Source organism: Poecilia formosa, unplaced genomic scaffold (genome assembly GCF_000485575.1).
Source record: "Poecilia formosa unplaced genomic scaffold, Poecilia_formosa-5.1.2 Scaffold44, whole genome shotgun sequence".
In the NCBI taxonomy this organism is placed as follows: Eukaryota; Metazoa; Chordata; class Actinopteri; order Cyprinodontiformes; family Poeciliidae; genus Poecilia; species Poecilia formosa.
Genome location: NW_006799983.1, coordinates 2,452,532 through 2,467,493, shown reverse-complemented (window position 1 = coordinate 2,467,493; position 14,962 = coordinate 2,452,532). Strand labels below are relative to the sequence as shown.

The window sequence follows — 14,962 nt, the reverse complement described above, 5'->3', positions numbered from 1 at the left end:
AGCAAAATGCCAGCGAGGCAACACACACGCACACACACGCACACACACACACACACACACACACACACACACACACCCAGACTCACACTGCTGCTGACACGCAGCAGGTGCCAGCCAATACGGCAAGCAGGAGGCACATGACATTTAACACAATGAAATATTGATGCACGGCCGAGCGAGCGCTGTGCACATTAGCAGACGTGGTGAGGAGGAAGGTGCAGATGTGCACAGATGCATGTACAGGGAGCATGATGTTGGTGGAATCACACTTACAGGTTCTTGATTTCCACAGCTCCTCTGAATGCTTTTCTTGGAATTCCCTGGATCTGGTTTTCACTCAGGTCACTGGACAAAGACAAAGAGAGGAGAGGAAAAGGGTTAGTGGGGGGGGAGGGTTTCGGTGAAATGATTTGGCAGGGAGCTAAGTCAAGCTGTCACAGAGCCACTTGCTTTGAAGCACAAGCACTTGATGTAATCACCAAAATGCAGCAGGGGAACTTCAGAGCCAGACAGATCATTGGCAAAATTGAGGTCGTTCCGCAGAGACCCCTCACTCCACAAACTACAGTCATCTGTCTCTGTTTATCTCACAGTGTCCATGTCTCTACAGCCAGCTGCTACTCAACTGTGCACTTTTAGCAGTGAGAGGCAGGTAGAGGAGGCTTTAAATCCAGCCTGTAGGGGGCACTGCTGCCCTCCGCATCCCTCACAGGCTCCTGCTTCTTCTCTGATCACTAATCTTCGCCGCCGTTTCCCCTCCCTTGCTTTTAAGGAGGAAGTGATGAATGTGAGCGCGTGTGACCAGGAGCGTTAGGGTTTACACAGATTTAATTTTCAGCCACTTTAACTAAGTTGCAGCCTGCATGACTCAGAACATGCATTTACACTCAGAAACAGGTGTCTTTAAGACTAAAACAACCGCACTGCAATCAGTGGCCTGGATTGTTTTAGAAATCTGCTCTAATTCTTATATACAAAACAGCTCAGTATCAGTTTGATTGAATCCAGTAAGTGTTTCAAAACCACATTTTAAGAGCTGCTACAAATTCCCATTTGGACTGAGGTCTGGACTTTGACTGAGCCATTGTAACAGCTTATGTTCGGGGTTGCTGTCCAGCTGGACGATCTACCTTGGACTCGTTCTTGAGTCTTTTTCAGCCCCCAACAGGTTTCCTTTCAGAAAATGTGCAGCCTCATCCATTTTCCCATAAACACTCTCTAGCATCGTTGCTCCTTTTGGGGATAAACGTAGCATGATATTGCCAGAACCGTGTTCAAGCAGCCACACTAGAGATGTTATTTAATGCTGAGGGAAAACAGGGCTACGGGGCTGAGATCCAGAGAAACAGCAATGTATTACAGAACGTCACTTCAAAGCACAAAAACAAACCAAGTCCTGCTAAGATTACATTTAAATATGTCGAAGGAGAGATCTTGATTGTGTGTCTCTGATATTATTCAGTCATCTCCTGACAGACCACCTGACCTTTCACCGTTGACCTTCCGGCTCTTGACCTCGTCTGTGACCTCCAACAATGGTAATCGGCTACCAGCTAATCCCCGTTCACATTCCTCAGATTCCAAACTTTGCGGTCAGTTAATCAGCACTGCAGGTATCGTCCCCCTGCCTCCTCCGCTCTCCACCTGCTGCTGCAAACTTTATTTGAAGTGGCGATTTTGTGTGAAGAATAAAGACAAGAAAATATTGGAAAAAAAAAAAATTCTCTCTGCTTCAACCTTTTAGAGAAAACTGAATACTTTCATAGGCTCTAAGACTGCAGAAGGTTTGACTTAAAGTGGAGACATCTGGAAGAAAAAAATGAAAAATCTCTGAAAACTTTTGAGGCAGTCTTACAGTCTTACTGCAACTGAGAAGGACTAAAAGGAAGTGAACTCAGTGAAAGTTAAAATATGAATGCTTCACCTGAATACTGAGCCATATGCATTAAAGATGTTCAAATCTGTGCATTTCAGTGCAGCATTTTCTGTTTCTCTCCTTTCAGTCATTGTAAACTGGAACTCTCAAGTCTATTCCATGGGTTAGAAAAACATGTACTGAAACCCCTGATAAATGTTGTGGAGCAGAGATTAAAGCAATCATAACAAGTTTAACGTTCAGACTGACATTAACGCAGAGGCGCTTTCAAAGAGTTTTGTAAAAAGGGAGTAGATCAGCACAGCACAGTTTAACTTCTGGTTAAACTTACAGAATCTCATGAGTTTTATTTTGCTACATTAATGTTTAAGCCATTTTAAAAATATTTATATTGGTATCTCATATTTTAAAAGCTAAAGTATTTTCCCCCCTGACTTTTTGTCCCCCTTTTTGTCATTCCTAAATGTTATAAATCATCAAACAAATTTCCTTATCAGACAAATGTAAGTTAAGGAAATTAAAAAACAGTTTTCAAGCATGTTTTTTTATTTTTATCAAGGTGACAAAAAAAAATCTTTCCAAATGAATCTGGCCTTTAGTAAAAATGTAATTAGCTCCCTAATAATAACTGATGGTGCCATCAAGCATTTGCATTAACTGGTAATGAGTCATGATTTATTAATTTTTTTTTTTTAGCCCTTTCCTGTTTGAATAATTGTCTTAATTCAGCCACATTGGAGGATTTTTGACCATTAAGGTAATGGCACATCATCTTTATTGAAGTCCAGGCTTTGACTAGTTCTGCTCCACAACGTTAATTTCTTTTTAATAAATGCCACAGTTCACTCAACACAGTCCGTTCCACTCTTGGATCCATGAATGAAAAACAGTCATACTCCCTTTACAACCATCAACCCAAAACTAAACAAACACAAACCACAAGCTCACCGCACATGACACTACATGTACACAACTCGTCCATTCAGCTTCCTCTCTGATACATTAGCAAAAACAGGTTTCAGTCTCTAACAGGAGTTATGGTTGCATGGAAGTCTTGCCATACGGGGCCACAGGAACTTTGTTTACGAGCACACTTCTCTTTAAAATACACAGTTCACTGCTGTTGAGTGTTGCAATGTAGGAATGATAAATACAATTAACCTCTGACAGGCTGAATCACAATGTTGGCGTTCCTAAATGAAAGGTCTGAGCAGTAATTCAAGCCACTCTCATGCTGTTTAAGATGTGAATATATAATTTACTACAGACTTGGAATCATTTCAGGCCATTTTTAACCGGTTCAAATCTTTTGTTAAATAATCAAAAAGAGTAGAGAGACTGCTATGTTTTTTTTTTTTTAATCTCCGTTTTTTCCAAGTATATATAAATATATCTGAATATATTTGTATTTACTGACACTGTCAACATATGATGCAATAAATGACAAGTGTGTCCATGCAGAAGATGTCCCTCAGGCCTTACGGACTTGATTTGTCTCCCTCCTCTTAATGGCAAATCATAAACCAGAAGACAATGTTCTCTGGTCACAAACACAGATTTCTGTTGTCCCTGTGATGTCTGAAATCAGAGAAGCAGCACATCCACATGCCAACACACAGGTTCTCATGCACAAAGCCAATCTTCAGAGTGGCAGTGTATTCACTTCCCGAGGAGCTGCAGAAGGCCACCCTAAGCCCCTTTCATCACCGAGACCACCGCAGTTGGAGAGCGAATACCAGGTTTCACCCCAACTAGGAAATTGACTTCTCATGGACTTAAGGGAGGATTTTCTACCTCCAAGACACCTGATTCTGTTTTATCTTGTTAAATGTCCAACCCACTGCTGTCTTCCTCTTTTCTTCTTCAGCTTCCTCTCCTTTAGCCTCTTCCTTTTCATCAGCACCCCTCTTCTTTTCTCCCAAAATAGGTTTGTTTTTGGACTTCCCCAAGATTTAACCCCTCACCTCTGCTTCTGTGCCTTCGCTGGGCAGCTGGCTTTATTAAAAGAGGCTCCAGCTGAGCCCCAGAATGCATGAGTGTGTGTTTGAGAGGGGGCAAAAGTATTGAGGCCACACAGGAACTACATCAGCCTACTAAGTTAAAAACTCTCTCAAGGCGGAGATGCGCGCACGTCCTTGTTCGGAAACAACGTTAAATTGAACCCAGTGGCAGCCGACAACCTATGCTCACCATGGGAGGTGAGGAAAGATTTTTATAGATGCAGACTGCTTAGCTGCACTCTGATTATGCACAACATTCAATGTCAGTGATTACATTTCTATCCAGTTTTGGACAAATCCTTTGTCTCAACTTACACCCTTAGCAAGGGATTCAAATGCGCTCCAGAAGGTCCTAAAAACCAGATTCTTTCCTTTCCCGTTTACGACTATGAACTACCCTGTGATATATATAAATTGAATAGTGCTTTCTACACGTATTCATATAGATATGAGCTTATAAATACATTTATGTTTACAAGTTGGAAGACTGTGAATACTTTTGCAATCCCTTCCACAAGAGTAAGAATCACTTTGGGTTAAAGTGACCTGATCCAGTATAACAGCAGTTTTCACTTTCTCTTGCCTGACACAAAGCATCACTGAAAGCCAGAGTTTACTCGGCAGAGGTGAAAAGAGGAACAGTCGATCAAAGGAAAACTCAGGCGGAGGTTAAAGCGATTACACACACTCTTTGTGTCCACTCTGACCAGGTGTTGCTGCGCCGCTAAGTGGAGTTGGCTTTTATTTAGGGATTTTCAGGAAGAAATGTGTCTTTAAAATAGTCAACAAAAAAAGCTATTTTGGGATTTTAAACTTGTGTGGTTAAGTTTTCCGTGCCCTCCCCTCCCTCCTCTCTCTCTGTGTTTTTCTCACCTCTGGTGGCCAAAGATGTGAGTGTGTGTGTGTGTGTGTGTGTGTGTGTTTGTGCGCCTGATAGAGTCAGGTCTCCAGTGTTAAGAGCTTAGTGCTGATTTTCTAAAGAGTCCTTTTTAGAGTGAGAGGGGCTTTTGACACCCTTCGTGTCTAAGAAGACCTGGCCATGAAAGAGCTGCACTCAATTCTCACACATGGACCCCTCGTCCCTCCACCCTGTTCTTTCACTCTCACCCTGGACACACACACGCAAACTCAGACACACACACTGTTGCTCACTGTTGTACAGTTTCTGAATCTCTTTTGTATGGGAATTACTGCCACGAGATTCTTCCCAGGTCAGCCAAACTGCGGGCTCCCGTGGAAGTGGAAGTGCATGTGTGGCAGGGTACGGAGCTGGCAAAGCAGTAAATTAATCATCCTGTTTAAATCCCTTTCGGAGAACTTAATCCTATTAAGTATACAAATGTGTGAATGGGCGAAGATAAAGCTGGAAGAAGCGGAAAGGGAAAATGGGGGAAAAGGCACGGAGAGTGAGGAACAGGTGGTCAGAGTGAGGGAAAAATGAAGGTACGAGATGAGGCGGATGCTGGAGTGAGCAGTGAGAACGACAGGACGAGGAGCAGGATGATAGCGCGGCAGTGAGCTTGTTTGTGTGCGAATCCTGCAGCCAATTCAGGCTGCAGTGCCATTAGTGGACCCCCAAAGATCACACTTCTGTGAGCAATTAGAAGCAGAAAGACTCCCAAAGAAAGAGGAGAGCGGAAAAGCGGCTTCCTGAAGACAATGCAGAGAGCTAAACGCGCAGGGCTGGGACCGGCACCTGGGAACGTCAGGGAATACACTGGCTGTGTAATTGTGTGACGGCGAAGCACGACTTCTGCGGATTAAACCATAAGTGCACTCGGGTCCTGGGAGGTTACAGCCTGCAGGATTCACCATCGTGATGAAAAACACAACTCGACTGCTTTTTTTTTTTTTTTTTTTTTTATCCTGACGTTGCTCCCTCAGGGCTCCTCTGCTCAAGCGTTTACTTCGGACCGCTCTCCTCTAAACTAATATTGACTTTGCTTGTGAATGACAGATCTGCAGTCTCCCTCTGCCTCTCGCCCCCATCTCATTGTCTGTTTCCCGCATTCAACATCACGCCTCACACACATACTTTAAATGCCAGGTAACGTGGTTGCTATGGCAACCTGACCGGGGTGGACACCTAGGGGACATTTTGACTTGACAGAGTGGATGTCCCCCGAGCGTTTGAGCGTCTGGTGGCCAAAGGCAACATGAAAGATAAGTGAGAGAGAGAGAGAGAGAGAGAGAGAGAGAGAGGGGGGGGAGGATTTGTCTTTTTGAGTTTCACATTACAAAGTTCAGCAATTTTCTGTGAAGAGTTTGCATTTTGAGGAAATATTTTTATTTATTTATCTATGATTAAAAAGATGAAAGTAAATTTAAATTGCCTTCCTGTAACGTTCTGCAGCATGAATGTGACTTTTCATAAGGCTCAGCTTAGAAAAGAGAAACAGACTTTGCCATTATTTGAGAACATTTAAATAACATGTAATAATGGGCAGGTTTCCATTGTTATGAACACTTTCAGCCGAAGTTGGTGCTGTAATATGTGGAGTCTGACTAGCTGTTACTCTTCCAGTATCTGAGGCTTTAATCGCTTTTCCACAACCTCACAGCGACATGACATCTGTCACCTGCATTTAAAATGATTACTACTGATAAAACACAAGTCACCTCAGAGCAGCACCATGAGTTGGCTGGAATAATTTATAAACAATAGTTGCTTTTATTCAGTTGTCTTTGTGACTTTGAGTGATAAAATGGCAGCTGTTTGCTAAAAGTCAAAAGCAGCACACCGGATCTTGTGAGAGTCTAGACCTTAGCATTTCAAAACATCACATCGCACCTTTGTGTGACTGGTGTCTTGAGAGAATTGCGATGTAAGGAAAGTATCGCTTTCAAATTCATACCTGCGCTTGAGGTGCACAACAATCGCTGCAGTTACCCGTTTAATCTGCACATGGTAGCAGAAGAAGAATCTACAAAAGCGGAGCATTAAGACGACTTTACCTCTACAGTTGGACGTATAAAGGTTGATTTTTGTAAATATTCTCTTTCTTAATTTAAATCATGTTTGTAGACATGAACCAGCTTTAGATTATGCTGTGATTCCTCCTGTGTGGTACGGACCAGTCATGCCTGGTGAGTAAAAGTAGAAAAACAGAGATGTGCCTCAAACGTCCTCCTAACCGACTGTGTGCCAGCGTTTCTGTAAGGAGACACCGTTCCTGACTACAGTTGGAATAAACTAAGTTTGATAATTTCTCCATTTTTCTGCAAACTCGCGGGAACAAGTTATTTTTCTACAAGAAAATAACCATTATAGACATGTTTAGAAAAATCCATCATTTACCAGAAACAGAAAATAAACATAAATGTTGACTTGCTCTTGCTTATACAGTATAAATGCTAGCATTATGCAGCACAGCTAGTTGCTGTAAGACGTTAGAAAAGCAGCAGGTTAAAACTTGAAAACCTGTAAGATTGTTTACAATTTTATTATTTATATATATATATATATATTTTTTTTTTTTTTTTTTTTTTTTTTTTTTTTGGCAAAAGACAGGTAGCAGTGAATGTCTTGAGTAGAGAAGAGTCCAAAATTTAGATTTTGAGACTTTAACCTGAAGAATGTAAACATAAAAAACATTTGGTTGGAGAAATACTCATCGGAAATATTTAATTTTAGTTAGTTTGTGCCAATTGTAACTTTACTAAATCTGATAAGTGATATAAGCACTCTTTTACTCCCCTACCTTGCGTGCTATTTTCTGTGTTTTTTGTGGCAGAACTGGTCTTTTCTGTACAAGTAAGAGAAAACATTGTTGCCTTCAAGCAGTCAGCTAACTGGCAGTCCACAGCCACATGTGCACCGAGTTGTTCTGTGCTCCAAAAAGCCAAAGAAAACCTTAGTCACCCCAGGAACTTGTATGGCATTTTAAAATCAAGCTGTTTGAAAGAAAAATGTTGTGGTTTTAAAGCTGTAATTATTAAAACCTTGATAACGTTAACCGGCCCGTGCCTCCCTGGTAACATAACACAGTTGAAATGAAACAGATTTGACACTTTTTCTCTCTCTCTCTCTCTGTGTGTGTGTGTGTGTGTGTGTGTGCGTGTGTGTGTGTGTGTGTGTGTGCATGTGCAAAAGCCAGGCTGGCTGCACGGCTCTCCAGCCCAGGAACAGATTAGTCAGTGACCTGAGGCTATGACATCATCTGAAATGTTTACACACATAATTATATATAAGTGAGAAATACATGTGCTGTAAAAAGCCACATACACATAGGCATAGACACCACACAGAGGGAAAACTGACAGGGGTTTTCAGTAATACAGTAATTGCATATGAGGACATTTAAGCAGCACTTGGTAATTGGGACCATCTGATGATGGTCCTTAAATTTAACGCTGCCTCAACAGAAAATTCAGCTAAACTGTGCACCTGTGATGTTTAGTAACGCCATTATAATGATTATTTATCTAAACACGAAAACATGGTTGTTCTTTTTTTTAAAACAAATAGCAAACCACATACCAAATTGCATGTAACCAGACAAAACTGACATACCGGCTTTTTAAAATGAATAAATACAATTTAAGGGTAAGGATAAAACAGTGCCCTGCGACAGACTGGCGACCTGTCCAGGGTGTACCCTGCCTCTCGCCCGGAACGTGAGCTGGAGATAGGCACCAGCACCCCTCCCGACCCCACTGAGGGACAAGGGTGAAGGAAAATGGATGGATGGATGGATGGATAAAACAGTGTGCTGGTCTGCACAGGTTTGGTACATGCATGTTATGTCTGTGTCACACTGGAAAAAGGTAAAAGATAAAGGGTAATTTTATTTGTATAGCACATTTTCAGCAACAAAGCAATACAAAGTGCTTGCTATCTAATCTGGTTTAAGTAATGGAAACATCACAGTTGTTTTAAAGCAACAAAGACACACAAATATCTGTCAAGTTATTGTGCCTTTTCAGGATTCATTCAGCTGACTGAGCAAACTCATCAAGAGCTAAACTAGGGCTGGACAAGAAATCAATATCAATATATATTGCGATAAACATGTAATCAGTATCAGTTGATAATAAATCTGATTGAATATTCAATATTCAGTATATCACACATTCACTGAACTCTGACCCAGAACCGCACAGCATTCTGGGGGATGTAGGCAGAGGATTGGCTTTAGCCACTCAACCTCTCACAGCCAACTAAGCAAGTTAAATCACTTGTTGTTTACCCAGTAACAACTTGTTGAGTAACTTGCACAGTAGCAGTTTAAAATTTCGCCACTGCGCTTCATAACTGCTTAAAACAACAAAAACAAAAACAAAAAAAAAACAGCATGGAGTGAAAGTTAAAAGATGAAAGGTCATGTTGGTGTTTGGTATCGTTTAAAACAAACAAAAAACAACAACAAACAAATCAATAATTATCGTTAGACTGTTATGCTTATATCGTGATCGTCCAGCCCTGAGGTAAACAGTAACATGTCCTGCAGAGTCTTACATGAAGTCATATCTGTGTGTCGCCTAGAAATAGCATTTACACCGTTGACAGCAGGCTCCCAAATAATGTTCATGGAGATTTGACCATTTTTGGAGCAATGGGTGGACCTCAGTTTGTCAGATTCCTTGCAGATTCCCTGTGGCGCTAAGGCAGAATTTGTTTTGCAGCACAAAGCAAATGAATGGAAGAATTTAATCTCAGATTACCTCTTACCCACCACTGACTCGTCTCAAGAACATTTAACCTCTTTCCTGCTTTCCCTCAGAGCTCTTCTTGTCTTACCTATTTTTGCTCCCTCTCTTCTATATCCTCTCCTCCCTCTGCCGCCCTCTTTTTGCCCTGCTCCCTGGGTAATGAGTCTAATCCATCAGCCAGACAGTATTAATCGTATTCCGATAGCCGTGTGTTCACTTGCGGCTCTCTGCTGTCTCCGTCTCTACGAGTCAATAACCCCCGCTCTAACACCTACACACTGACTATGACATTTAGGTTGTGTGTTTCCATGTGCAGATGTCTGTGTGCAAATTTTTAAACCAGCTCAGCACTACAACTAAATTTATTGCAGTCTTTGTCTAGAAGAACGTCCAAAACACACACAAAATGTAGACACACACACCACAGCTAAAATGACCACCGCTGGACATGGTGCCAGACCGCTCCATCACCACAAACTCGCGGAGGCTGACATCATATCCTTTTCCTGTTTGCGTCTCATGTTGCAGTGTAATAATAAATAGAAAAGATTAATAGAAAATGACAGGGCTTAAACGTGTGACTGGGGCAATTTGTGTGGATTAATGTATTTGTGTGTGTTTGAGCGTGTCAGCCTGGATACTGTTGTTGCACAACACCCCCCCCCCTTCTCTCTCTCTACTTCCTCTTCTGAGAGGAGGGAGATGTTGCTCCCAGCTCTCCGTCTAACGGGTGAATTGAGTTTCCTAAATCTGCCGAGATTTACCCTACCCAGAACTGAAGTAAACTCTGTTTAAGCTGGGTGCGAGAAANAATCAGTTTTAAAGATAACTTTATTTATTGTTATTATTAAACTAAAATCTCCAGCATGGGGAAGTGGGATGAGCTCGACTTTTCTCGACAATACTTTTCGCCAAAAGAGTTTTTTTATTTTTTTTATTTTAGCCACATCTTTGACCTGATCTACCACAAACCCTGTGACCCAAAAGTCTGAAATGAAAAGCAGTCTCCTCCCTTCTTTTCTCCGTCTCAATCCCATTTTAGGCCCCAAAAACATCTAAAATAAATAATAAAAAAACATCAAACCACGAGGTAATACGTCAATCTGGCGTCTAACTGTCCTTTGTGATTTCCAACCGTAGCCTCCCCTCATCTTTTTCTCATATAATTTGCTCCCTCCATCAGCTGCTCCACTGTTCTGCAAATCGCTCAATCACAGCCTCACTTTTCTGAACGCATCAATCATTTCTTGCCGTCCGTCTTCCTGCACTGCTGTCTGGCTGGACGACCTCAAGCGCGTAAATTTAAAGAGACAAACACGCAAGAAATGTACATGCGAATCCCCATTCCTTCCACAGACTGCACGAGTTTAATAACATGCTGTTAAAACTATTTTCTTAATGCATATTTATCATGTGATTGAGAGCTGAGGTGATGGTCTGTGGTCAGGGGAGAAATCAGCACCGAGGAGCAAAGTAAGCCCATTTGAGACGTGCACTGCAAGCCGTTAATTCAACAGCTGTTGAAAGCCTATGAATGAGAGTTTCTCTGTAAAAGTTCTCAACAGCATTGTTCCTCAATTGTACTGATGACATCTCTGCATCACTTTAAACAAGTCTGAGCTGCTTGCAGTCACATTAACAGCTGGCAGGCACAGCAGCAACAAGTCCTGAAGTGACAGTAAATGGCAGCACTTTCCAAAACGCTGAGCAGTTCGGAGCTAAAGGAACGAGCAAAAGCAAAGCTTTGCGTCATTGTTTGGGACGGACTTGAAATTTGTCAGTTTTCTGATTGTGTTTTATTGTGATGTCAAAAAATCGCAACAATGCTAAATTATTTCAAACTTTCCCACCTTAAATGTGACATACATCCTGTACAATTCCAATGAAAAAATAAAAATCTGTTAGATGGGAAGAGTAAACTGGCGCAACACCTGGATGGACGACTGTGAAAGAAGAAAATCATCATAAATAACAGAAGGGACTGAAAACATCATGTGTGTAATGAATCTACATGTTTTTCTTTATGAATGGAGTTACTGAAAAAGGAGACTAAATGCTACAGCGTGGTTATAACACTGACCCACAGTTAAATTTACTTAATTTCATGCTGTGCACTGCAGATCTAATGTTTGCAGCAGTTAAAAATTCACTTTTGATGTACCAAAAGTGGTTGGTTTTCTTAGTCATTCCAATAAATGACTCAATTCTGTGACGTTTTTAATGCACTTAATATCTCCATTTAGACTCATTTAAAATGTATATTAAATATGCCAACATGCATGACACAATAATAAACATTGTGACTTATTCCCACAGTATGTTCTAAGCAATGGCACATTTAAAGTGCAAGATGTAATAGTTACTGCAATACAAAATATGCATTTCAGTCTACGAAGACTTTGGTGTTAAATCTCACCACGTATAGACTGATTGAAATGCCTGCAGCAGTGAGGAATAGATAAATGACCAAATGCCAGTTTGATGAAACTGTTAATGTCACATATTTCATCTAAAAGGAGCTGTGGTTTATCTGGCATTAAACATTTCGTTTTTTACATGTGCTGGAGTGTGAAAAAGAGCAGAGAAAAGATGAGGGCAATGTGTTACTCACTCTGGTTTCACGATTCACAGTTTATAAACCAGAACAGAGAGGCCATCTCTCTCTCACACACACACACACACACACACACACCTAATTCAGCACTTTGTGCGGTTTAGTCTTTCCTGTCTCTTGTTTGCACAGCAACATATTCTACCATTCCTTTGAGCCCTCCTCTGGGTGCAAGTGCAGACATGTATAATGATATTTCACAACATTCTACATGTTGAACCATATTGTTAATCCGCATTTTAACATCTACATAGGTTTATGTCAAAGATTACATTCAGCACACTGGGTTCTATACTTTGATTAATATTTTCCAGCTTTGCCACAAATACTCTGGGCTTTTTGTCCAGGTGTGGACTTTGACTAGACCATTCTAACACATGCTTCAGTCTAAAATAGATTAACTGTAGCTCTGGCTGTATGCTTAGAGTTATTGTCCTGGTGAAAGGTTAATCTCCATCACAGTCCCATGCCTTTGGAGGCTGTATCAGATTTTCTGTATCAGCGGGAATCCCAGAAGTCCATAAAATCTGTCCACCCCTGATTCATGAACCTAAACGTTACAGTAGATGCCTCTAGCAGCCAACAGCAGTCAGGGATGCTGCTTTTTTAATAGAAGCCAAGCATGTGTCTCTACGTCAGAGCACAGCGTGAATTCCTCACTTTGGACATATATAAGTGGAAACATCAGCAGGGCTGAAGTCAGCTACACAAAGCTGGACAGCTTACTAAGAATGCAGCTACAGAAAAAGGGTCTGATGTCCCTGTCCGTTTCCTTCAGCTGCACGCTGAAGCAACAAGTAGCAGCTTTGACCCTCAAAGGAAACATCACCTGCTGCTTGTTGGCCACAATTTGGAGCCTGAACCAAGAGAAATTAAAACCCAATCAAAGAAGCGTGAATCATGTTTAGTCTTAGTAACCATGAGGAGGATGAAGGGAAAGTTTAAGGAAAAACAAAGCCTTCAAAATGATGGGTTAAAAATGTTAGCATTGCTTTGAGCTTTTCAGCTGCTCTGAAATTTCCAGCATCACCAGTAAAGTAGTCCTTGAAATCAAACAAGTCACTGGTCCTTCCGGCAAGAAACCTGGTGGAATTTTATCCTGAGACTACTCAGAAAGTGGAACCGACAACGCAACAAGTTTGACCCGAGGTAAGTGTTCAACCGGTGATGGTGACTCAACAGGATCCTTTTCTTTCAGCTTCTGGTTAGATTTGTACAACAATGGCATGAAAAGTAACTTGTCACTCAGTGTTGTCAAACATAAAATGACAAACCTTATCTGTCAAACGTATTTATGAATAACTTAGCAGGTCCTTTGTGTAGCAAACACAAACTGATGGATTCTGTACTAAGTGACCACGGCAGGCAGGTGGTTCATGTTATTTAGTGGCATCAGTCAGACTATAGGAGGATAAAAGCAAATACACTTTACAAGTTTTAGATTTTCACTAGGAAAACAACTGGAAAAGCGTCCCGTCCTTCCATGTCACAATTACGCACTACTTGTGTTGGTTTGTCACACACAACCTCAGCAGAGCTGCAGCTCCTACGGGCAACATCCAAACCACTCATATTTCTGCTTTACGTCTCCTTTTTTATGATGTTTCAGTCCTTCAGAGTTACAGTCAGTTTTCCAATAAAACTTCTGCTGTGTAATTTTCCTCATCCGACACATTTCTCTTGATTTGATTGAGGAAAATAACTTGAACCTCACCAGTAGATTTTGTTCCCCAAAACTATTGAAAGGAGCATTTGGTCACTACAGTTTTAGATTGTACAAGCACAAGAAATAAGCGTGCGGCTCTACGGTGGAGCCGGAGCCGAGGTAGATCCTGTTTCTCCCTTCAGGCACTATCACCATGTGTGTCACTATCTTTGTGCACTGTGTGTACGTTAGAAACGGAAAGTGTTTCCTCCCCCGAGGCCTCTCGCTGTGTGAAAATGAACCTCTCGTCAATCGTCTACTCTAGGCTGTTTAGGGAAATGAGGGATTCATCCGTCAGCCTCTCGGATGTATGGGGGCGACAAGCCTGCTGCCGTTTGCAGCGTCTGACCCAACACCTGCACAACGCTTTTAGACCAGAAGGGGAGGATGCCAGAGAGCGAAGACAAAAAAGGTGCAAGGACAACATTTGTGGCAATCAGAAAGAAAATCCGAGGGCTTTTTCAAATTTTAAAAAAAGAACAAGCTGGCAGAACGACATAGTTCTTTTCTTTTATCACAACTCCACCTCCTCCTTTTCTGCTTAGATCCAAATCTATTCAAGATGCCTCCAGAAACCCTCCCATCTCCCCACTTCATTTCCCCCCAAACTTCCTATTTGCCAGCTCCTGGCAATTGCTGGCTCGCTGAGATATTCTTCTTCAAATAGTTTCTCTCCGTCAATGTTGTCTTTCTTTCTTTCACCACGGCCGAGGCTTGGGTCACACACACTTGTCACTCTGGACCAGCTGTCATGCACCATCTGTCCACTGTCCGCTCAGCACACACCCCCCATTTACGCACATATACGCACACACCCTGTTGCTAAAATGTGGCGGTTACTGGCAAAGATCCTGCAGCCAAAAACAATTTATGCTTATTGTCTTTGTCAAAAATAAATACTGTCTCTGGGATTAACAAAAAGATGCAGAGAGAAATGGATAACAATCAAGAGAAGAAAGAATAAAGAAGAATAAGAATAAGAAGAAAAAAATACAGGATACAGAGCTTTTTAAATGTTTGAGAATGATTTCAACCTAAACAGTGCATGCGTTGGAGCAGGCAACGCTGCGGTGTGCGTGTGTACTGCATTCCTTTGAGCAGTGGGATGGAAAGACTGG

At 41.6% G+C, this 14,962-nt stretch overlaps 1 protein-coding gene across 11 annotated transcripts in view; it reads right to left on the bottom strand.

The window, feature by feature from the left end:
* Window positions 1–14,962, bottom strand: part of slit2 (slit homolog 2 (Drosophila)) — a 116,614-nt gene that overhangs the window by 32,615 nt on the left and 69,037 nt on the right. For all 11 annotated transcript variants that reach the window (XM_016671383.1, XM_007551905.2, XM_016671381.1 and 8 more), the window contains exon 5: window positions 274–345. In XM_016671383.1, coding sequence (XP_016526869.1) covers window positions 274–345 — 72 coding nt within the window. The remainder of the gene's footprint in view (window positions 1–273; window positions 346–14,962) is intronic.